We start from the raw sequence: 22593 nt of genomic DNA on the forward strand, positions 1-22593 counted from the left end.
GGTGGGTGGTGGGTGGTGGAGCCCCCTGAACGACAAGAGAAAGAGAAGCAGCTGGTCAACTATTTGGTATGCCAGCTTTGTCACCAAAGCTTCTTTCCTCCGGCAACCCACCGCTCTGGGTTGTGGCTCCTGTTCTGGCTGCCGCATCGCATCGCATCGGATCGCATTGGCTCGCCAGTTGTTGTGTTGCTTTAAGTGTTGGCAATAGCGTTGCTGTTTTAGTTGTTTAGTAGTTTGCCTGTTGCCGGAAGCGCAATTGCTTCATTATGGCACGTACTTTGTCAAAAGGCGTCGCGTTGAGTCACTTTTCGTTCGATTTGTGCACTACGAAAAAACAATTTGAATATTCAGCATATTGCTAATCAATAAGATTTGCCAATTTTGTGTATGTCTGTTTTTCAAATATTTCCCTAAAGCATAGGTTGAGAAAATGCATGTAAGCAATGGTACAAAATGCAGACATTTTGTGGACTTTGTGCTTTTTCGTAAAGTGTTAATTATCTGACCAGCGTTCCTCCTCCTTCACTCCGCAACTCGGCCCAAATCCACTTAACTTATGAATGAAAAATGATCGCAGCTGGCTCACGCACTGTGTGGGCTGGTCGTAACAGAAACCTCTGGCTAATCCCCAACCATTCCCATCTCCATCTCCATTCGCAGGGGCAAATTCGCCGCCGTTCGCCGCGCCATTCACAAGAACACGGGCTCGCACTTTGCGGCAAAGTTCCTGAAGCGGAGGCGCCGGGCGCAGAGCAGCGACAAGGAGATCAAGCACGAGATCGCGGTGCTGATGCTCTGCGAGGGCGAGGACAACATCGTCAACCTCAATGCCGTCCACGAGACGCGCTCGGACACAGCACTCCTGCTGGAGCTGTAAGTAAACGCCATTGTTTCTCATAAGCAAATGGGAACTAAATGCATTTGAATTCTCCATGTTTGCAGGGCCACTGGTGGTGAGCTGCAGACGATCCTGGACAACGAGGAGTGCCTGACGGAGGCGCAGGCCCGCCACTGCATGCGCGAGGTGCTCAAGGCGCTGAAGTTCCTGCACGATCGCTCCATTGCCCACTTGGACCTCAAGCCGCAGAACATCCTGCTCGCCGGCGAGCGCATAGAAGGTGCGTATTCTCTTTGAAACCAATTATGCAGATGAATGTCTTGTACTAATCGATTGTATCCCTTGTACATCCATGGGTGTATAACAGATGGATTGAAGCTGTGCGACTTTGGGATCTCGCGGGTGGTGTGCGAGGGCATCAACGTGCGGGAAATGGCCGGAACACCGGACTACGTGGCTCCCGAGGTGCTGCAATACGAGCCGCTGTCCCTGCTGACGGACATCTGGTCGGTGGGCGTGCTCACCTACGTGCTGCTATCCGGATTCTCGCCCTTCGGCGGCGACACCAAGCAGGAGACCTTCCTCAACATCTCGCAGTGCGCCCTCACCTTTCCGGACAACCTCTTCGGCGGCGTCTCGCCGGTGGCCATCGACTTCATCCGTCGCGCATTGCGAATTAAGCCAAAGTGAGTTTGGTCGCTTTTGCAGTTTATCATCAGCTTATCAGCACAGGGAAACTACTGAAACTGACACAAATCTAGATTTAAATCCAAGTATTGGTCTATGATTCGCAATTGGAAATGAATAACTGCTGAACAAAACTCATTCTAAATTTTGTGGTCAGCAGATTAGCAATGTTTTTACGCAAGAGTGATTAATGTAAAGTTTATTCCCCATGTCATTAATTCTTTTAAACAATTTGTTGATCAACACAAAAGGAATTTGCAACTTCCGTTGCTGTGAATTCAAAATTTGTCTATCTCATTACCTTCTTCATAAAACAGTCAGTGGATTTCCTGTACGTGTCATTTATAGCTATCATTTTTACATACTATGCAAATACATGCAAAAAGTGTTGTTATAGTAATATTTATTTATAATGGAGTTTGTTTAGTTTAGTAACTTTGTATAACTATTCTTACAGCGATCGCATGAGTGCCACTGGCTGCTTGGAACACATCTGGTTAAAGGACGACTGCTCCCTGGACAGACAGATTTATCTGCAGCCCCAGAGCGATGCCGAAGAGGAGGAAGAGGAGGATGACGACGACGATGTGGAGGACGAGGAAGAGGAGGAGCAGGTGGAGGTGGAGGAGGAAGAGGAGGTACAGAGCGCGGAGAAGCCAGCGACAGAACCACCACAACAGCAGCAACCACCTGTCCAGCAGCACCAGCTTGCCAAATCCGGCCAAATCCACAGCAAGCCGACGCACAATGGCCACCATCGGGCGAACAGCAGCGGCAGCATCTCCAAGATACCCATTGCAACCAGCAAGCTGCAGAGTAGTCCCAACTCCGAGACCACCACGGCCATCCACACGCTGACCAGCAACAGCAATGGTCACGTTCACAAGCCCACCCAGATTGTGACGCCAACGCGAAGAGCCTCGGATTCGGACAAGGAGAACACGTATACGGCCACGTTCGTAAAGAAGCCAGTCGCCACCATCCAGCTGGGCAGTTCCAATGGCATCGAGGATGCCACGGTGGTGGCCACACTCACACTCTTTCCCGACGCACCCACCACACCAAAGGTGATTCGCAAGACGCCGACGGGTGAGTCAAATGGCTCGGCCACGTCCGTCAAGGCTCTGGTGAAGAAATTTCAGCTGGAGGACTCAAGCGGTCCGGCAGTGGCACGGCGCAGTGGAGGATCGGTGACCAGCAGCAGTGGTCTGCATTCGCCAACGACGACATCGGTGAGGATGAACAGCAATCGTCGGGCCTCGGAGCCGCTGACCACGGTCTACAAGAAGCAGACGCCACAGAATGGATGCAGCAGCACTTCGAATCCGAGCCCAAGTCCCGGCAGCAGTCCCACCACATCCGGCAGCACCGCCACTCTGCTGATCCACAGCCAGCGATTGGGCAGCAGCACAGCGCCCGCGAGCCACTGCGTCGCTGCTCCATCAACAGCCACAGCCACCTCCTCCGCCAGCAGCAGCAGCAGCAGCAGCTCAGGGAAGTCAACAAGTGCCGCCCACCATCTGCACCACCATCACATGCACCACCATCACCATCACCACCACCATCATGTGGTGATTGCGGCAAAGAATGCCGCTGCCGTGGCCGCCACCAACAACTTGAGCCTGGATCAGGGTATCATCTGTTAGCTAAGGGCCAGCCGGGCCAGCCGCAATGCCAAAAGTTTCTTTCATCGCTTTCTGTGCTGCATGTAACCACCAGCTGCCATGGCTACCACCACGACCACTAACACGACGCATCACCCTCCTCCCCCGACCACCGCCCACTGGCAGAAGGAGAAGAGGAGTGGCTGCGAGTCACCTAGCTGCAGGATCACTAGGTGGCAGAGTGGCGATTTGAGGAGCTATGGCTACGGAAAAGGATCAGCGCTGGGAAGCCGGTGGAGATGGAACGGAATAGGAAACGGGAACTTGAACTGGAATTGGAAGTGGAGTTGGAACTGGTGCTGCAGCGGGAGATGGATGTGGAAGTGGAAGTGGAGAGGGGATCAACCGCCAGACTGGCACGACGACGATGATGCATTGATTTTGATTTGAGCTTAATTTAGATAATTTTTTTATGGCCTTAGCATCTGGGAGTCCCACAGGATCACGGTTGCCACATGAAAACCTCTTATTAGATAAAGAAAAGTTGAACGTTTTCATATACCAAACTTTACAATTTTATAAGTTAATGAAATGGATTTTTTTTAATATTTGTTAACATGAATGTGGTATTAACTACAATATTGGATCTTTTCGCTGGCAACCGTGTGTAGGCGACCCGCAGCATACCCCACACACACTAGAAAAACGAAAAACAGCTTAGCTAAAGTCACGAGAATGCGAAATGTGAGGGGAAAAATGAAGCTAAACGACAGAGATGAAGGATTAAGGAATCGAACCGAGCGTTAGGTGTATTAGAGTAAGCTGATTTCAACGGAATTTTTGGTAGACATATCATCCATGTTTGTTACGCGTTTAGAGGAAAAAACACAAATAGCAGAGGAGTGGAGAGTGAGGAGCGAAGAGTGTAGGCGAGGATAGTGTTCATTGTTTCAACGAATATATAAATGTCAATTTTGTCAAGGCATGCAAGTAAGCCCTTTGGCCTAGCATAAATTATACAACTAAATACATTATCTATATACATATGCATACACATATAGACTTTACATAGCATATATATGTACCAAAAAGTAATGTGAAACGACATTTGAGTGCCCGCCATTGGTTATGTAGAGCGTTTGTTAATCGGCCAATCAGTGCATCAATCAGATGATAATCAACCATATAGCATAGCATACAGTGTTATTCGCCTAGAGGGGGAATCAGAATTTAGAGAATGTTACAAGCCAAGCAAAATTGTTAATCGTGTGTCTCGGTGTGTGTTCAATCGTTCAAATCGTTGCATAAATGTTGCCTAGAATACATAACATTACATTACTTGAGGTAAGCCACATGGATCATATAGGAGGACATCCAGAGGGACAACCGTCTACCATCTATCCGATCCTTAACCCGATTCCAATACCAATTCCAATGCCGACCAAAATCCACATCCACATCCAGATCCAAATCCAGTTTCCAGCTCCCCAGTTCTCCTCGTTTTGTCGGTTTTTGTATATATTTCCAGCCAGCAGAATGCAAAATGCAGCCAGCAGCGAATATAATTAAATGTAATTCTTTTTTTTTTCAATAATCATATCTTAAAGCTTGATATACGAGTTGTATTTATTAGGCAAAAGGTTTGTGTGGTCGGCGATCGAAGGAGGGTAATTTAATTGTTAAAGAAAAATGCTTAATTTATCGTAATCGATTACCCCTTTCTTTTATATTTAATACTTGCGTGTACTTCTCTTAATTACTATGATTTTTTTTTTTTAATACACCTAAACCACTTATTTGTGTTTACTGTATATGTAAATTAGTAGTTAAAGGAGAGGGCTTTATGGCCACCAACATATTAAAAAAAAGAGCTGCGCCAGATGGAGCGAGAAGTGTGTTTTAATTATTATTAGTGATTAGTAATTTCAATTGATTTTTTGTGTTTAGAGAATCTATTTCTATGAGAAGACAAACAAAGATGCAAATTCTATTATATATTATATTATATAGTAATTATTTTATAGATAACTAATTTAAAATATATTCAATAAAAACCACAAAAATTAATTATAATGTGTTGTCTATTTACGGATCTCTTTAGTTGGCCGATATGCTATGGTATATAAAATACGGGTAATAGAAATATCTTGGCTTTAATTATTTTTTTTCCCGAAAGGATTATCATTATTTATTTGCTAACAGCGACTTAACAGCTGTTAGCATTTGCGTACAGCCCGTAAGTATGCAACATTTTGCCGATCGATGAAATGTATCGTATCCTACGAGTACACTGCCCTACAAAATGAAGAAACATGTTGACATTTAGTCTCCAAATAAAACCATGATTTCCTGATGCAGCTGAAAATTAAAACTGCACCTCTAGAAAAAACATATAGACACACATCTTTATTCGAATACATGACAATCTGTTTGGTACAAAAGAAAGTGAGACAAAAAAAAAGTTTGTATATATCGGTAAAAGTATAAGTAAGTGTAACTAGCGCCAAAGAACGTTTCACAGTACAACAAAGATTCCGCCGCTTGGCACCCACTTCCCTTACATCTATGTATGTATATCCCTGGGCTCTCGCCTCCTCTGACTGCTTCGCATGGCCAATGGTTACAATGGTTACAATGGTTGGATGTGGGAAGAACCAAAATGCTTCGAGATTGCTTGATCCACTTGAACACTCGCTGAGGGGCTGGGAGATGGCCGAGTGGGCGGTGGGTTTTTGGGTGGTTTAGTGCTTAAATGCCGCGATAGGATCGGTGGGCCAAGAAGGCGCTGATGAAGTACAGCACCGCATTGACCAGGCCGAGAACACCGGCTGCCATGTAGGCGTCGTGCTTCACGTCGCGCAACTTGAGCAACAGGACGGTGGACGAGACCAGGATCAGGATGGCGGCCACACTGTGGTAAATCAGCTCCTGCAAGAAGTAATGGTCGTTCAAATACAGTGATTATCGATCTAAAGCCAATAATATTGGCTATACTTAAAGCTCTTAATGCTTATACTTACATAGATCGTCTTAGCAATAATGCCGCCCGTGCTGAGCGAGGTGAGGCAGGCGAGGAGTAAACAGAACGTCCCTATCATAAAGGTAACGGACATCAGATAATGGAACAGATCCTGCTGGCCATAGAAGTAGTGTCTGTGGGAGTCCTCGAAGTTGTACGCCAGAATTCCCACGTTGGCGGCACCAATGATCTGCGCAAAACCAATGGTAGTTATATTACACTTCAAGTTTAGATGGCCTTTTGGCAGTATGAACGCACCAGCTCGAAGAGCTTGAGGATTCCGGGGAAGGACTTTAGATAGCCCGTGTTCAGGACAATGTAGGAGGTGTTGGTGGTGCTGGTGGTGGTGCGGGTAATGGTCACTGAGTGCGACATCTTGGCTCTACTTCGGTGGTTCTTTTCGGGGGGTTAAAGGTGGGGTCTGCAAAGACAAACACAAGTGGTTGGATATCACACAATGCTAAATATATAGGGGAAAGAATCGTCGTTGATTAGACCACAAATAAAATAATAATACACATCAAATTAACACATATTATTTAAATGCTTAAAACTCGTAGAGATAAGCGAAAAAGTTGCGGAAGTTTGGCTCGTGATTCAGGCTAAATATATTTGCATGATTTCCATTTATGAATCACTTACATATATCCGCCGAATATCGTAATTCATATGGTATGTTTTTTTTTTGAATCTTTTGTACTTTTGGGCCAGCTGTTACAGATCGAACGCCCTTGCCACGCCCATCGATCTGCACTGTATCCATCCATACAATGTTTGTGTATTTTTGGCCATCCATTTGTTGCTGTTGCTGTTTTTGTATTTGTTTTGGATTTTTGCTTTTTGTCTAATTTTAAAACAATTTTCAATGCCGGCCTCGCAGGCGAAAAAGCGCCAAATGCGTTATTGAAGCAGTGGGAGAATCGGAAAAATCTATTTACTTGACCGTCGAGAGAACAAACCCGCCCCATGCCTCCCCCCCTATACAATTTCCCCCCTTTTTCGGGGATCGGCAGCGAACGAAATAGATAAATCGCTCTCGTCTATATGTTCGCCTAGGATTGGATATAATATAATAATGTATATATGTACATATGCATAAACGTCATGAACTTTATGGTCTGCTGCCTGCTGTTGGTTGTGGAAAAGCTGAAGGAAAACTGAGGAAAAGCGCCGCGCTCGTAATTGGGACACACACACTTTAAGTGTACAGATGCCCGTGGGTGGGCATAATGGAGGGTATTCGCAAATTCCATGCCAGATCTGGAAATCTGATTGTGACTAAACTCTGACTGATTCGATTCGATTTGATTGGTAATCAAGCCGAGAAACATTGTAGGCAAACAAATAAAACCAGTTTAGCTTAAAACAAACAGCAAACGGAAGGATAGTGAGATTACCGTCAAATTTACTGCTTTTCGAAATAGCTATATGTGGTTTTTAACAAACGTGAATCGAATAAAAGCAATTTTCAAACATACATAGGAGTTAAGATACATTTGAAATATACATTTATTTTGATATTTTTTAGCTAAGGAAAGAAGAATACGATTTAGAAGAGTGAAAAGTAAACAAGTCCAATGAAATATGTTGATTTCGAAAATGTGCTCGTACACTATTGATGGGAATTGGAATGGGGTTGGATTTCAGAACTTGGACCTTCCTCAAAATCGGCGGCGCATTAGTCAGGTCCAAAAACGATGACGCCACCGGTGACGCAATAGTTTACAGACAATTTTGATGATGCTCATCGGAATTCACAAAGGTGGTAGAGGTCCATACATACATACATATGTATGTACATCGTATATCCCAGGGGCATGGAAGGGGTGTGGCCCAAATTCCGAAGCGTAATACCGAAACCAAAAACCAAAAATCAGAAAACAAAACAAAGCAAAACCAAAATAACAAGAACCATGTGCGACATTTTATCAAAATAAAAGAAACTACATTCCGAATATTGATTAGGCGGCGGATTTCCGCTGAATAGCGGTATGATATCATGTCTATGGCATTATGGTACTATGGTATGCAAAAGTGTAATTCGCATGCTAACCAACTTGGGCAACAGGTTGTTGTTTTGGGCCCTTCGCAGTTCCCGTTCGCCGCAAAAGATGAACAAAGAGGCCGCTTTTGGCCATTTCCCAGATGACAACAATCAATTAATATACCCAAAAGCATACCAGCAGTCTGCTGATAAGAATATTTGCCCACTGCATTGCCCAAAGGCAAACACGACTCGCACTCGTTTTGCTTTTTCGACTTTTCGCTCTGGAAATGATATCATCGCCGCCAATAATAATGCATTTTAATGCCCAAACTGTGAAAATACTTCTAGTCGAAATTTAACAACATTTTAATGCACAGCAAAGTACCGAAAATTCCATTTCCTCGTGCTTTTCGAAATGTACAAAAACAATTTAAAAAAAAAAGTAAAAAAAAAAGAAAAACACATATAGTCCCAGCGGTAGAAATAGGTGTACCTCTCTGTATATCTAAAGTTTGCGGTGTGAATCTTACTCTTACTTTTCTCAAAATTCGGCGTAGGACTCGGCCAACTGGTTTTTCTAGCACTTTTCTTTCGACTTTTGCGTCTTTTCGCGCGCACGTTGCAAACGAAACTGAAACCGAAACTGAAAAACTGAATAAAAGCGTTTGGCCCACTGCCTCTGCCTCAATTTTCAGCGTCGCAGTCGTCGCAGTCGACGCAGCCGAGACGAAAACAAAACAAGACCCAGCAGAAGCCTTCCAGACTGATTTACTACGACTCGACGCGGCGGATACTCTGTACTTTCAATTACTTTGTCAGTGTGGACAAAACACGGTAAAAGCCATGGAAATTAGAATTTGGTACAACTGGAGGTTCAAGAAACACAGAAAGCTCTTGCGTTGGACGAGTCGATGCCACCCAGAGGCGTTTTCATCCAGGGTATCTGCAAGGCAATTCAGCCAACAACGCCAACAAGTTGACTTGACTGCTTGGCTATCGCGGTATAAATGACGCCTGACGTCATGATGTCATCGAGTGAGCGGCAGAGCAGCCGAGCAGTTGAGCGGCGGAGCAACGGAGCAACGGAGCAACGGAGCGGCCAACCTTAATATTTGTAATCTTCAAGTGCAACTAGGCCCCCGGCCACGCCCCCGCCCGACACTGTTCATTAGCCGCCCACGGATTGGCAATTAAAAAGAAAGGAATTAAACTTGGTCGCCGTTTGGTGGACCATCGGACGAAGCTCCTCAAACTTTTCCTCTGACTCAGCGCCACCTGAGAGTGGAGCGTGAGAAGAGTGGGTGAAGGCGATAGAGAGTGCACTGGGAGAAATACTAGTGCGCTTTAAAAGTCCCTATATATTTGAAGCCTTGCGTACTGTTAGTGGTACTGCAATGTATAACATTACATTACAATGTTACATTTACATTTCGACTAACTGCATTTTGAAGTTCAACTGCATATGTTATCTATCTGCAAGTTACAGTAATGTATCTTAACATTATTTATAGATAGCACATCTGTAACCAATATATCTAGTTCCCTTGATAGCAAATACCATATCCATAAGCACTAGCTTTACATTATTAGTTTACACCATATCAACAATCATTATCTATGCAATTACGCGCCATAAATACTTTGATATAAATAATATCTTTAAGTGACGAAAATATTCCCAAATTAGATGGCTTTTCTTGCCGTGCAGTAGTAAAGCACTGAGAGGGAAGGATGATGAGTAATGCCTCTGTGGAGGAGATGACGCCGGCTACTCGTTGCCCCGCCCCAGTGGGTGGCAGTTATCGGGCAAATGGCTTTTATCAATACCACTAATAGAACCCAATGAATGAATGAGAAATTGAAGCGCAGCGCATCCAGTTGGTAGCGTAATGCATTCGCAATGCGGATCGCCTTCGGAGGAGAACCTTAAGCCAGAGACATGCAAATGCCCGCCATGAGTAATTCACAATTTATAGGCACTACACATCAGAATCAAGTTCATCGCTTGGGGGTCAATTGTTATCCGCTTTGTGAAAGAACTTTTAACTTTTCCCGAAAGCCATTCATCCCAATGAAACGCCATGAATTTAAAAAGTCGAATAGAAAAGGGAAAGACAGAAACTTGTACGCGCATTTCATTGACCTACAAAATGTATTTTTCGTGTCCAGCAAAAACGATTTCCATTATGTTCTATATGAGGAAAGTATACGTTTTTCCTCGCCCTTTTTTTTAATCCATTAACATTAAGTGAATCAATGTACGACATGTCGGCATGCAAGCCTTCTATATATTTTCAAAATATATCATAACTTCATGAGTAATACTTAATTTATTTTCATGTTTCAAATTCCATTCACAAACAAACACTCACTGTGTCCGTTATCAGTAAACGTCTCGCGAGACTTTTAGCTAATCTGTGAGTTAGATTGATTCCTAGTATTTCTGTGTATGTACATTTCGCATTTCTTTATTGCCCCTATAGAGGCATTCGTCACTAGCTGAAAAGCGGATGTGACAACACAGATCGGCTTTCAACCCGTTTTGAATGCTTGTTTGGGCTTTTTGCTTGCCGCCTATCAAAAGTGATGCAAAAAAAAAGAACCGAACAAAGCAGGCGGAGATCAACGGATCGGAAGATCTGGAGATGGCTAATGGCTGGGAGTCCCCCCTGTGGCTGTAGAGGATCGTAAGCTCCAGAAGCTCGTAAGCTCAGATCGTCGGCCCTGATAAGTCCGGCTGATAGGCCACCGAGAGCAGTTCTCATCCAGCCGCAGATCTTCGCACAGCACCATCATGCTTCCCGTTCGATTTGGATCGCCTTGGCTTGTGGCTGTCGTGGTGGTGCTTCTGTTGGCACTCGCCTCCGCCGGAAAGTCGCGTCATCGGTCGCCTGTCAATTGCCCCACCATCAAGCTGAAGCGGCAGTGGGGCGGCAAGCCATCGTTGGGACTCCACTACCAGGTGCGACCCATCCGCTATGTGGTCATCCATCACACGGTCACCGGCGAGTGCAGCGGACTGGTCAAGTGCGCCGAGATTCTCCAGAACATGCAGGCCTATCATCAGAACGACCTGGATTACAACGATATTAGTTACAAGTAAGGATGGTACAATGCTACATACGTATGTGACTTCTGACTATAGCTATTTTGATAACGATCCCTTCCAGCTTTCTGATCGGCAGCGACGGAATTGTATACGAGGGCACTGGCTGGGGATTGCGCGGAGCCCACACCTATGGCTACAATGCCAATGGCACCGGCATAGCCTTTATCGGCAACTTTGTGGGTAAGTTGCAAGTGGGATATTCTCCTCTGTGTGTAGCACTACATGTCCATAATCTCCGACAGACAAGCTTCCAACGGATGCGGCTCTCCAGGCGGCCAAGGATCTGCTGGCCTGCGGAGTGCAACAGGGGGAGTTGAGCGAGGATTACGCCCTGATTGCCGGCTCCCAGGTGATCAGCACCCAGAGTCCCGGACTGACGCTATACAACGAGATCCAGGAGTGGCCGCACTGGCTGTCAAATCCGTAAATCGATTACGATGAATTGCAGTGAACCGCCAGCATGAACAACACATCAGTTTAGTTGTGAAAATAAGCCATATAAATAATCCTATGTTGTTGAGTATTTTTTTGTGTTTATTTTTTTTATATTTTTCTACTTTGTTTTTTGTGTCATAATTTACAAAAAGGTTTCGGTCATAAAAATATATATGAATATATAGGTAGTGTATGCATGCCTGCGGTCTTATGCTTTAATGCGTGTAGTTACGCAACTTTCGGGGCAGCAGGCATAACTTTTGGGTGCGAGCGATAACATATTGCTGGCGAAAACAACTGATCGGGTTAATTAGGAATTAGGAATTAGGGTATATGGAAAACGCTAGATATAGTGTTTGGTCTTGACTTGTTGAATCCCGCACTTGAGTTATACCGACTGGTTGTGCTTAATAACTAGGGTCTTGCTACTAACTTTAGGCCACATAAGAATATGGATTTGAAAAAAAAAAGGTGAAAGTACTTTGCTGAATGGTGACAAGTGACTTTCACTTAATAAACAATTGCATACAATAGGTAGTGCAAAGAATTACATTCGCATCCTTTTGGTGTGGGAATCATCGATTACATTTTGAGCATTGCAGCTTGAATCAATTTGTGCAAATAGAAATGGTTTCAAATTCACATTTCTGTCAAACGCAAACAATTGGAAATGTTCTCTTTACCAGAAACCAAATCCTAAACTGTATGCCATTTTATAAAAATTGCTCAAAACTGCTAGTGCAAACAGTAATGAATTATCTATGAGAGACCTATCAGCTGTATGCAGACTTGATATTGTTAAATTCACCTTTTCCGCTCAGGCGGTCGATCGTAATCGGATCTTAACTACGGCTCGATCGACCCGGGGATCGGGCCGTGCTGGGGGAGCTACCCCCGTCCTCCCTTCCTCAGTCGTCGCTCTCCTCGAACGTGGGACTGCTGGGCGAGTAGGCCGGACTCGTGGGACTGTAGTGCGATGGCGCCGTTGGCGAGTACATCGGCGACGTGGGCGAGTAGTTGCGGGCCGTGGGCGTGTACGTTGGCGAGGTGGGCGAGTACTTGGTGCTGCTCGGCGAGTAGATGGACATGTTCGGCGAGTACCGTGGGCTCGTCGCCGAATAGGTCGATCCTGTTGGGCTGTACTGGTTGGAGGGTGAGTGCTGCGGCGAGCTGGGTGAGTACAGCGGTGAGGTCGGCGAGTACTTGGGCGAGGCCGGCGAGTACTGCGGCGATCCTGGCGTATATTGTGGTGATCCTGGAGACCCATCGTACGACGGTGACGGCGGCGAGTACGTCGGCGATGTCGGCGAGTACTTCACACCCGTCTGCGAGTAAGCTGGCGAGGCTGGAGAATAGTGCGGCGACGCTGAGTAGTTCGGACTTGTCGGCGAGTATGAGGGTGTTACGGGCGTGTAGTTCGGACTCGTTGGCGAGTACGAAGGCGATGTGGGCGAATAGCAAGGCGACGTTGGCGAATACGAAGGACTCGACGGGGAGTACGATGGTGATGTCGGCGAGTAGGATGGCGAGTTTGGTGAGTAGTTGGACGAGCTGGGCGAGTACGCATTGCCCGGCGAGTAAATGTTGCTACCGCTGCCCGCAAACGACGGACTCGACTGGAAGTGCGGCGTGGGCGAGTACACCGGGGATGTTGGCGAGTATCCCGATGAAGATGGCGAGTAACCCGTCGACTGGGGATTGAAATTCGGCGTTGTCGAGGCGTAACGTGGACTTGCAGACGCATAAAGCGGCGATGTCGGCGAATAGTTCGGACTTGAGGGCGAGTAATTGGGCGAGGCCCCACCGGGAGAAGATGCCGTGTAGTTCGGACTGGTCGGTGAATAAGAGGGAGAAACACTCGGCGAGGCTGGGAAGTACGGCGACATCGAAGGGCCCGGTGAACTGGGCGATGAACCCGGATGAGCTGGCGACCAGCTAGGCGACATTCCGGACGCATCCGACGCAGCCGAGGGTGAGAAACTGGGACCGCCAGGAGTCATGGCACTCACTGCAAACACAAGAAAGAAAGAGATTAAATATTTTCGGCAAGCGAATCAAAAAAGATAATTAACAAGCCATACAGCTTTGCTGGATCAAGAAACTAATAGGAAAGCAATAAATAGACAATGAAAGTACTTACCGTGGCCGGGTGGAGAGAAGTATCGCGGCGTGTTGCAGTTAACCCACGGCGTCATCGGTGGCGTCATGCTCGGTGTTGATCCACCGCCAATGAACATAGCGGCGCCGCCTAGCATGCTGCTGCCCAACGTGTTGGGAATCTCGATGCCAAAGCGACACTTCTCTGCATCGAGCAGAAGGTCAAAGCAGCCGGTACCCATTTTGGGCAGCTGTCCCATGATAATGTTCTCAGATACGCCCCTCATGGGATCCGTTTCTGCGTGAGCGGCGGCATCCATCAGCACGTCCACCGTCTCCTCGAAGGAGCAACGCATAAGGGCACCAGTGTCTTGCCTGTTGATTCCGTGACGGGTGATGGCCATTAGATGGCCCTTGGCGGTCATCACATCGCACAACAGGGCCAAGTGACGATAGTTCACGTACAGGCCGTAGAACTGCAGCACGGCGTTCATCTCCTTTTCGACAGACTTTCGCACCGCCTCGATGCCCAGCACCTGGAAGATCTCGCAGATATCGTTGGAGGATGTGCGGATTGGGTCCACGTCACGCTCAGACAGCACTTTCATCATCGATGTGCCGTCCGTCTCGAGCAGCCACTCGCCAATGGCCTTAAACTCTCCGGTCTCAGTGATCACGATACGCTTCTTGCTGTCGGTCTGTGGCAGATGCATGTACACCTTGCCGATGGCTTCGATGCCCTGCAGTGTCATGTCCGACAGCATGTTGGCCTCAATGCAGCGCAGGAACATGTCGTCCTCCATCTTGTCGACGGCCTCGTCTTCGTCCTGGAACTTGTTCTCCTCGTTGTTCATGATCCTAATGCGCAGCACCAGCTTATCAGCGTTGTCGTCATTGAAGATGCAATTGAGATCCTCCCCGAAGCCCACGTTGATCTTCTCGGCAATCTGTTCCATGGTCAGCTTCTTGTCCGTCATCCGCTTGCGGTCCAGCTCGATACGTAGCAACCATGGTGAAATGCGTGTGGGATCAAAGTCCGGCATTTCGTAGTAGACATTTACAAACTCTTGATCCTCGGATATCACCGTTCTCTGCGGATCCGGATCGTAGTAAATAGCCGTGTTGGCCGTAACCTTTCGCAGCGTGGTATGCTCCAGGCGGCACAGTACGTTCTTGGCCTTCTCAGCATCGCGGGCAGCGCCGCCAGTAAGGAAAACGGTTAGCGACGGAGCTTTGGGTTTCTTGGATATATTGATGATCTCCTTGAGACGCGGCACACCCAGTGTTACGTTCTTCGAAGACACACCAGCAAAATGGAAGGTGTTCAGTGTCATCTGAGTAGCGGGCTCACCCAAACTCTGGGCAGCCAGGGCACCCACCATCTCGCCGGGATTGGCCTGCGCCTGCTGGAAACGCGTCTCGATTTCTCCGATTAACCACTCAAATGCCTCTGTGGACAGGCGGAACTCTTCCGACACATATTTCGTACACAGTGTCGAGCGAATTAGGCACTGGAATAGCAACGTGGCGTTCTCGTTGGCCTGCTTGGAAATACGATCATTTCCCGTGACAATAACACACCGTTCGAGTAATCCCTTGACGCCCTTGATCACACGCATGGGAGAGAGATCTGTGGGCAGGCGCTTGTTGATGTGGAAGATCTTCTGCACATTCCAGATCATACGCTGCAGGTTGCACGGCAGTACGACCTTGGAATCGCCATTGGGAAAGATTTGTCTCAAACTGTCGCGATCGCCAACCAAACGATCCCACTCTGCCTCCAGTTCCTGAATGGCTTCGCTGCTGTCGGTCATCTCCTTAATCACATCGTCCGTAAATACCTTTCTCATGTATCGCTCGTTGCTCCAGTCAAACTTGAAGCGCTTTTCAAACGCCTTGTTCGACAGTTTCACCGTGGGCATGTTCTGGAACTCTACCAGCTCGCCACATAGACCGTCCTCGCCGTAACGCAGCTGAATCAGTTGACCGACGGAGTTACGCACTGTACCGTCGTAGTTCACCATCACCGACTCCATAGCCTTTATAAGACGACGCTGGATGTAACCGGTTTCAGCTGTCTTTACAGCAGTATCGATAAGACCCTCACGACCACCCATGGCGTGGAAATAGAACTCAGAGGGAGTCAGGCCAGCAAGATACGAATTTTCCACGAAACCACGGGACTCAGGACCGTAATCGTCTTTGATGAAGTGGGGAAGAGTGCGCTTGCGGAAACCGTAGGGGATTCGCTTACCCTCCACGTTCTGCTGACCCACACAAGCAATAACCTGGAAGATAAATATGCCAGCACATGAAATGCGTTCGAAAGGAAATCGCTAGTCAGTAACTAACCTGTGAGATATTAATGTTGGAACCCTTGGAACCAGACACCACCATAGCCTTTAGATTGTTGTACTCAGTAAGAGATTTCTTGGCCGAACCACCAGTCTTGTCACGAGCATCGTTTAGGATACGGTTCACCTTGTTCTCGAACGTCTGACGCAGAGTATTACCCGGCGTGGGCTCCAGCTCCATGTTGTGGGCCTTCTGGATAACGTTTATCACGTCGTCCTTGGCCTTCTTGATGGCCTGCTGGATCTCGTTGTAGGTCTGCGGATCGGCAATGGTGTCACCAATACCGATACTATGGCCCTCGAGTAGCAGCCAATTGTTGATCACGGTCTGAATGTTGCCGTAAAACCGGCCAGCGATGTCGTGACCAAGTTCCAGGAAACAAATATGCAGCAGCGATCCGGCTGAAGTACCCAGGGTCTTCTTGCAGAGAATGCCCATGATAAGTTCGCCGTGCTCCACCATTACCTTGGTGTCACCGGGCGAGATCCACTTGTACGGTCCATCGTCCTCCTCGTCCGGATGCGTGGAATGCGTGCGTATCATGTTCACGTTGCCGGGGATGATCAGGGAGAAGATCTGTTTGCCCGTCCACAGGGGACGCGGTTTCAGAATGCACGGTTGTGGCATTTTACCGTCCCACGTGGGCAGGAACATGAGCAGATTCATCACCTGCTCGCGCGTGATGAATACGTCGCGCTTGGTCATCTTTCGCACCGCAGTCAGAGTGTCCTGCACGATACCCATGACGGGTTTGTTCGCCTGCGGCGTAATGATCTGTCTGGGTGTGATGTGGATGTTCTCCACCTCGGCACGCGTCTCCATGGACTGCGGAACGTGCAGATTCATCTCATCGCCGTCGAAATCGGCATTGTAGGGCGATGTACACGAGAGGTTCATGCGGAACGTCGACCAGGGCAGCACTTTCACCCTGTGACCCATCATACTCATCTTGTGCAGCGTGGGCTGTCGGTTGAAGATCACCAGATCGTCGTCGCGCAAATGCCGCTCCACCTTGTAGCCGCACTGCAGATGTAGGTCAGAGGATTTCGGATGGAAGCGAAGATCAATACGCTCGCCATTGTCGCGAACAATGTACTTGGCACCCGGATACTGTGAGTTACCTCGGCGCACAAGCTCCTGCATGCGATCGATGTTAAAGGGAGTGACCAGCTCGGGGAAGGTCAGATTCTGGGCAATGGAACGCGGTACACCGACCTGATCGATACGCAGATTTGGATCGGGTGTGATGACAGTACGAGCGGAGAAGTCCACACGTTTGCCCATCAAATTTCCACGAATCCTACCCTCCTTACCCTTGAGACGCGCCTTAATAGCTTTGAGGGGTTTTCCCGACTTTTGCATAGCCCTGGGCATGCCGGGCATATCGTTGTCCACCAGCGTGGCGACGTGGAACTGTAACATCTTGATGTTCTCCTGGATCACATGCGCCGCCGCTCCACTGGCCTCGTTCTTACGCAGCTCATTGTTTGCCTTGATGATATCGGACAGCTTGTGCGTCAAATCATCCTGATTCTTGGCTGCACCGAACATCACGACCGCGGGCCGCACGGCCAACGGTGGAACAGGCAGCACGGTCACGATCATCCAATCGGGACGCGCATACTTCGGGTCCATACCCAGAATAAAGCACTCCTCATCGGTGATGTGCTTGAGAATTTCCCAAACACGCTCCGCCGAGACCACGATCTTCTTCTCCTGCGAATCCTCGTTCTGATGCTTCCACTCGGCGGTGAGATCCAGTCCTGTTCGCCGGATCGACGGCTGGTAGTGACCGCAACCGCCGTGGCCGGGCTTTTTGTTTGGATCCGGCTGCTGGTTCTCCTTGGTGAGATCCATGTCCTCGCCGCCCTCGCAAATCGTCTTGCCCTTGCACAGATCATAGACGTAGGCCAGGCGCTTACGCGGCTGCCCCTTGGACTTCATCACGATCTCCTTGATCTTCGGATTGTGTGGCGAGACCAGCATTTTGGAGCAGTAGAAGCACACACATCGCAATATCTTGATTGTCTTGGTGATGAAGCCGATGTGGAACACTGGTTTGGCCAGGTCGATGTGTCCAAAGTGTCCGGGGCACTCGGTCATGTTGCCGGCGCACGTCTGACAGCGCGACGTCCTGTCTATGACGCCCTGGCGCGGATCCATCAATCCGCCCAGCTTCGGACGTCCGCCCTCCATCGTCTCCGCAAACTGGACGCCACCCTCGGTGACGGACATGCGACGCTGCAATCAGGAAGGAAGTAACATATGTGGGTCAATAAAGGGAGAATTCGTAAAGTGCATGTCGTATTGATACGACTAACAGGTGCTTGAAGGGCCATAGCTGGATCAATAGCTTGATGTCTGTGATATTTGATAGTAATTGTCGATTCTGAGTTTCTTATACTTAAGTTGGTAATTATTGTATATTGTGTACAAACAATATTCCCGGAGACAAATAACAAATGTACATTTTCTTGACAAGTAGTGGCATTTCGCTGGAAAACGTTTCTGATATAAGAGTTTCCACCAGTACATCGAAGTTTAAAAGCCTTATCGTGGGTGCTGGATTCCCAACACATAGAGGACTACTTTCCACCCAGATAAACACTGCAATTCTGGAACTATTTATATTTCTTTGTAGCTTTGCTCGTTTTTACAATATAAACCCTCCTGTTCCTGGCCCATTTCGAAATAACCTTGGAAGAAATCACACTGGGATGCATGTGTACATGGAATAATACCCATTTATTTAAACGCACGATATGCGTTTGCCAATTTAATGGAATGCTATTTTTGCGTTTACAAAATTGTTCAATTTTTCAATATGGCGTCGAACGGAGGAATCTGTGAGCTGCACTTACAATTTCATCAGGTGACAAAATGCCAAACTGTACGCGTTTCACCTGGCGCAGCGGCGCCTTCGAGTCCGTGGTGGTGCTCATCCTGGTCGTCGGCGGTGGTAGTGGGGGCCACTAGACCGGCAGAGCCACTGGCGACAGAAAGTGGGCCTGCTATCGGTGTGTTTTTTTTCTCTTCCCCTTCTTTGCTTTTGCTTTTTCTGCTGCGTCGTCACACTTTTCACCTCGTGCGAAAGACAAGGGAAACGAAACGGCTGGGAGAAGAAATAGGAGGAGATCGCACGACACGGATGGCCAAAAACAAGGCTGGGTAAACAATCACAGTTTGTTGCTGGCACCCTGGCCGTGCATTCTTTAACTGTCGGTCGCTACAGGCGGTTGCGAATGCGAATTTCCCCGTTTTTTAGACGCGATGCGATGTGAAAACGCGGACAACGCCGACCGAAAAGTGTGACTGCAGGGGCGCAGCGGCGAAATACCACAGCGGAATACGGCCATGCTAATAGGGCTGGCGGCTTGTTTAAAACGGCCGTTTTCAGCTATATTTTGCTTAGCACTTAATAATTTATCAAGTAATTTAGCTGCAGCACATTCAAATCCAATTGACTTTGATAATCTATAACAAAAGCCAGCACCGGTTGATTATTTTGAACCAACATTCATCAATTCACTTATAGCTCTCCTTCTCGCCATGTTAGCACCTCACAGAAAGCGTCAGGTGGCAACTCTGGCAACAGTGTTGGCGGTCAAGAGCGGTCAAGCAATCAGCTGTGTTGTACGATCCAATTTGGACAGCAGTAGTTACGACAACAATAAATCACAATTGAGAAGGATGAGCGAGGCCGGCACCAACGCGGATGCAGTGGCGGCCGAGAAGGAGCGCAAGTTCCGCATCCAGGGTGGGTAAATGTCCAAGCCCGTCAGGCAGTTACACATGCAAACACACATATTAGACAGAACCTGACTGGAGTACACCTTCACTTCATCCTCCACTTTGCAGCCGCCGCCTTTCTGGGCTTGGTGGGCGGGGTGTCCGCTCTGTTTGGCTTCTCGCGCACGCTGGCCACCGCCAAGAAGACGGATAGCAAGGTCCTCCAGCAGGCTGGAACCCGGCAAGGCATGATCCTGATGGACGAAGGCGCCACCCTAGCCCTGCGGGCACTGGGCTGGGGCACACTGTACGCCGTGATGGGCACCGGCGCCTTCTGCTACGGCTTCTGGAAGCTATCCGGAGCCAAAGATGTGGGCATTGCCTTAGGTTCGTTCAGAGCATTCCGCTTTAACTCTTTCGTTTCTTTCGCAGTTTCAGGAGTTCCGCCTCAAGATGGGCAATGCACTGCCAAGAATCACCAAGGACGAACCACCAGCCAGCCGCACCGATTTCGAGAGTCTCACGGACCTCATGAAATACCTGGCAGCCTGGAACAAAGAATGAGCAGCTCACAAATATACACAATTTAAGTTAAACCTAACGCCTAAATAGTTCAGAACTTGAAACGAAACCTTTGTTAACTTCAGTTTACATACAGCCAATGTTTTCAAGATGTATAATCGGTTTTCATTACTTTTTGTCAGGCTCGAAGGCATCCAGAAGTCATGTGAATTGCAACTTGGGGAATTACATATTAGGGTAGGAATAAATATAAGGCAAAGTCCTACAATCTTAGCAGTCTTACTTTACTTTATCGACATTTACAATTTACTTATGTATAAGTATAAGCTATGCGTAGAGCTTAGGACCTTCGTTGGCCGGCCAAGTTCTGGTGTATAGCGTTATTGATCATGGTGTTCCGCATATATAGGTAGTGATCCTCCAAATTGCACTGCAGCTCCATCATATCCTCGTGCTCCGCCTGAAATCGGATGGCCGCATTTGTGAAAGCCAATGAGCCCCGCACGAAGTTCTGCAAATTGGGGCCCTGATCTAGGTGACGCTGCTGCTCCTTGTTGGGCTGGAAGTTAACCTTTCGGTTGTCCGTTTCCAGAGCCGCATGCATCACAAAGTCAAAGAATTTTTGCTGCTCCTTCTGGGCGCGCTCCTTGTACTGCTGCACCTCGTTCTCCTCGCAGCTGGGTTCCCAGACTAAAAGTGCATATATACATTAATTAAAAGGTAATTTAATTAGCCACCAGGATTCCACTTACTTTCGTCCAGGTCAATGTTAAACAAAGTGCTTGCTTCGTAGCGACGCGGTTTCAAAGTGGCCTCCAGTTGGGCGGGTACGTCCTTGAGATCGATGTCGGAGAGATCACCGCACGACAGATCGCCGGCACTCATATTGCCCACGTGTTCCAGTACGTCACTACGGCGTACGGATTTTATTAGTTTTTCTGGACTTTCGGCTGGTTCCATTGCGTCGCTTCGTTTATTTTGCGTTTTCAAATCCGTAATCGCTTGCCAACACTAATTGTATAGCCAGTGATGCCACTTCTTTTCAACGTAATACGCAATTGGCCTTTTTCAAGCCAAAACTTCTTATTCAAATTCAAATATGCGATTGGAAAATAGCTCGTTTAATTAAAATATATCTTTATTAAAAAGACGAAAAGACTCCATAGAACAAGCTGTAAGGTATTCATCATTTTAGGAATGCAAAGCAGGCCTATCGTAAGCATTCACATCTCAGTTTATTGTATATGTTCAAGTAGCCCACCCAAACCAACCAAATCGAGAACCAAAAACCAAGCTATATACTTTCTCAAAATCCAAAATTGAAAAATTTTCCGAAATTTTAAGAAAATGATTTATGCAAACGCGGTGCACATAGTGTCCCTGCTGGTGGGCTGTTTCTATCCAGCATTCGCGTCCTACAAGATCCTGAACTATCAGAAGCGTAACGACAATGATCTTCGCGGGTGGTTGACCTACTGGATCGCCTATGGAGTTTACGTAGCTTTTGATTTTTTCACATCGGGTCTGGTGGCATTCATTCCATTTCTAAGCGAGTTCAAGTTGCTCCTACTGATCTGGATGCTGCCTACTGTGGGCGGTGGTAGTGAGGTTATCTACGAGGAACTCCTGCGATCCTTCTTTAGCTGCAACGAGTCTTTCGACCAGGTCCTAACCCGTGTCACCTTGGCCGGCAGTGAATTGGTGGGCCAACTGGTTGGCTCCGTTCTTGGCCATTTGATGATCTTGGCAGATTCCTATCTCCTTCCCCGCGGGCATCGTCCTGCCCTCCAAATTACCCCCAGCATCGAGGATCTAGTCAACGATGTGATAGCCAAGAGGCAGTTGGAAGAGAAGCGGAAACAGATAGATAACCTATCCGATACCATCAACGAGATTATGGGAGACAAGACCGATTTAAGTATGGATCTGCTGAACGGATCTGAATCCGATGTACTGGACCTCAAGGAGCATATTTCCAAGCCCAAGGAGAAACCTAAAACGCCGCCGAAGCCAATGCGTCAGCCATCATTGACCAGCCAGCAAGAAATGAATCTACAGCCGCAGTTTATGTAATAGCCATAGATGTCATGAAAATGCCAGACCAATGTTATCAAGATTAAGAACTTTCGAATATCATACATTGTAGAAATAACCTAACCATACTGCAATAAATTTATAAAACCACATTCAAATTTATTGATCTCAGTTACA

General features: G+C 47.5%; 7 protein-coding genes across 9 annotated transcripts in view; 4 read left to right on the top strand and 3 right to left on the bottom strand.

Annotated features, from left to right (window-relative positions):
• LOC122623798 (death-associated protein kinase related) overlaps window positions 1–3310 on the top strand; it is a 54780-nt gene extending 51470 nt beyond the window's left edge. For both annotated transcript variants that reach the window (XM_043803134.1, XM_043803135.1), the window contains exons 3-6: window positions 661–873; window positions 943–1118; window positions 1206–1524; window positions 1983–3310. In XM_043803134.1, coding sequence (XP_043659069.1) covers window positions 661–873; window positions 943–1118; window positions 1206–1524; window positions 1983–3171 — 1897 coding nt within the window. In that variant the 3' untranslated portion in view covers window positions 3172–3310. The remainder of the gene's footprint in view (window positions 1–660; window positions 874–942; window positions 1119–1205; window positions 1525–1982) is intronic.
• Window positions 3311–5509: 2199 nt separating this feature from the next.
• LOC122624431 lies at window positions 5510–8802 on the bottom strand. Of its 2 annotated transcripts, none has more exons than XM_043803964.1 (4): window positions 8672–8802; window positions 6407–6569; window positions 6150–6338; window positions 5510–6057 (listed from the first exon to the last, which is right to left on the bottom strand). In XM_043803964.1, exons 2-4 carry the CDS (start codon window positions 6521–6523, stop codon window positions 5878–5880), a joined length of 486 nt encoding a protein of 161 aa, XP_043659899.1. In that variant the 5' UTR covers window positions 6524–6569; window positions 8672–8802; the 3' UTR covers window positions 5510–5877. The 2 variants fall into 2 exon arrangements, with proteins under 2 accessions (XP_043659899.1, XP_043659900.1); XM_043803965.1 differs by having other exon boundaries at window positions 8666–8747.
• A 1730-nt stretch (window positions 8803–10532) lies between these two features.
• LOC122625042 (peptidoglycan-recognition protein SA) lies at window positions 10533–11767 on the top strand. The gene is made up of 3 exons (XM_043804886.1): window positions 10533–11234; window positions 11306–11424; window positions 11487–11767. The coding sequence occupies exons 1-3, from the start codon at window positions 10930–10932 to the stop codon at window positions 11669–11671; spliced, it is 609 nt and encodes a 202-aa protein (XP_043660821.1). The 5' UTR covers window positions 10533–10929; the 3' UTR covers window positions 11672–11767.
• LOC122625041 (DNA-directed RNA polymerase II subunit RPB1) lies at window positions 11761–19448 on the bottom strand. Its single transcript, XM_043804885.1, has 4 exons — window positions 18993–19448; window positions 16129–18372; window positions 13820–16064; window positions 11761–13687 (listed from the first exon to the last, which is right to left on the bottom strand). The coding sequence occupies exons 1-4, from the start codon at window positions 19071–19073 to the stop codon at window positions 12588–12590; spliced, it is 5670 nt and encodes a 1889-aa protein (XP_043660820.1). The 5' UTR covers window positions 19074–19448; the 3' UTR covers window positions 11761–12587.
• A 280-nt stretch (window positions 19449–19728) lies between these two features.
• On the top strand, window positions 19729–20655 carry LOC122624371 (transmembrane protein 242). Its single transcript, XM_043803880.1, has 3 exons — window positions 19729–19888; window positions 19990–20231; window positions 20293–20655. The coding sequence occupies exons 1-3, from the start codon at window positions 19822–19824 to the stop codon at window positions 20422–20424; spliced, it is 441 nt and encodes a 146-aa protein (XP_043659815.1). The 5' UTR covers window positions 19729–19821; the 3' UTR covers window positions 20425–20655.
• LOC122624370 lies at window positions 20525–21377 on the bottom strand. The gene is made up of 2 exons (XM_043803879.1): window positions 21135–21377; window positions 20525–21072 (listed from the first exon to the last, which is right to left on the bottom strand). The coding sequence occupies exons 1-2, from the start codon at window positions 21340–21342 to the stop codon at window positions 20723–20725; spliced, it is 558 nt and encodes a 185-aa protein (XP_043659814.1). The 5' UTR covers window positions 21343–21377; the 3' UTR covers window positions 20525–20722.
• A 242-nt stretch (window positions 21378–21619) lies between these two features.
• Window positions 21620–22568, top strand: LOC122624543 (receptor expression-enhancing protein 6). Its single transcript, XM_043804173.1, has one exon. It carries the CDS (start codon window positions 21730–21732, stop codon window positions 22453–22455), a length of 726 nt encoding a protein of 241 aa, XP_043660108.1. The 5' UTR covers window positions 21620–21729; the 3' UTR covers window positions 22456–22568.
• The last annotated feature ends 25 nt before the right edge of the window (window positions 22569–22593 follow it).

Source organism: Drosophila teissieri, chromosome X, assembly GCF_016746235.2.
Source record: "Drosophila teissieri strain GT53w chromosome X, Prin_Dtei_1.1, whole genome shotgun sequence".
Lineage (NCBI taxonomy): Eukaryota > Metazoa > Arthropoda > Insecta > Diptera > Drosophilidae > Drosophila > Drosophila teissieri.

What these genes read in the sequence shown, in the direction of transcription:
- LOC122624371 (XM_043803880.1), top strand. Translation starts at nt 19,822, where the DNA reads ATGAGCGAGGCCGGCACCAACGCGGATGCAGTGGCGGCCGAGAAGGAG. An exon ending in GCGCAAGTTCCGCATCCAGG is followed by an intron (nt 19,889 to 19,989) that starts GTGGGTAAATGT and finishes TCCACTTTGCAG; the next exon opens with CCGCCGCCTTTCTGGGCTTG. An exon ending in AGCTATCCGGAGCCAAAGAT is followed by an intron (nt 20,232 to 20,292) that starts GTGGGCATTGCC and finishes TTTCTTTCGCAG; the next exon opens with TTTCAGGAGTTCCGCCTCAA.
- LOC122624431 (XM_043803964.1), bottom strand. Translation starts at nt 6,523, where the DNA reads ATGTCGCACTCAGTGACCATTACCCGCACCACCACCAGCACCACCAAC. An exon ending in TCCTCAAGCTCTTCGAGCTG is followed by an intron (nt 6,339 to 6,406) that starts GTGCGTTCATAC and finishes GGTTTTGCGCAG; the next exon opens with ATCATTGGTGCCGCCAACGT. An exon ending in TTATTGCTAAGACGATCTAT is followed by an intron (nt 6,058 to 6,149) that starts GTAAGTATAAGC and finishes TACTTCTTGCAG; the next exon opens with GAGCTGATTTACCACAGTGT.
- LOC122625042 (XM_043804886.1), top strand. Translation starts at nt 10,930, where the DNA reads ATGCTTCCCGTTCGATTTGGATCGCCTTGGCTTGTGGCTGTCGTGGTG. An exon ending in TACAACGATATTAGTTACAA is followed by an intron (nt 11,235 to 11,305) that starts GTAAGGATGGTA and finishes GATCCCTTCCAG; the next exon opens with CTTTCTGATCGGCAGCGACG. An exon ending in CTTTATCGGCAACTTTGTGG is followed by an intron (nt 11,425 to 11,486) that starts GTAAGTTGCAAG and finishes AATCTCCGACAG; the next exon opens with ACAAGCTTCCAACGGATGCG.
- LOC122624543 (XM_043804173.1), top strand. Translation starts at nt 21,730, where the DNA reads ATGATTTATGCAAACGCGGTGCACATAGTGTCCCTGCTGGTGGGCTGT.
- LOC122624370 (XM_043803879.1), bottom strand. Translation starts at nt 21,342, where the DNA reads ATGGAACCAGCCGAAAGTCCAGAAAAACTAATAAAATCCGTACGCCGT. An exon ending in TAACATTGACCTGGACGAAA is followed by an intron (nt 21,073 to 21,134) that starts GTAAGTGGAATC and finishes ATGCACTTTTAG; the next exon opens with TCTGGGAACCCAGCTGCGAG.
- LOC122625041 (XM_043804885.1), bottom strand. Translation starts at nt 19,073, where the DNA reads ATGAGCACCACCACGGACTCGAAGGCGCCGCTGCGCCAGGTGAAACGC. An exon ending in TTTTGTCACCTGATGAAATT is followed by an intron (nt 18,373 to 18,992) that starts GTAAGTGCAGCT and finishes TCCTGATTGCAG; the next exon opens with CGTCGCATGTCCGTCACCGA. An exon ending in CCAACATTAATATCTCACAG is followed by an intron (nt 16,065 to 16,128) that starts GTTAGTTACTGA and finishes TTTATCTTCCAG; the next exon opens with GTTATTGCTTGTGTGGGTCA.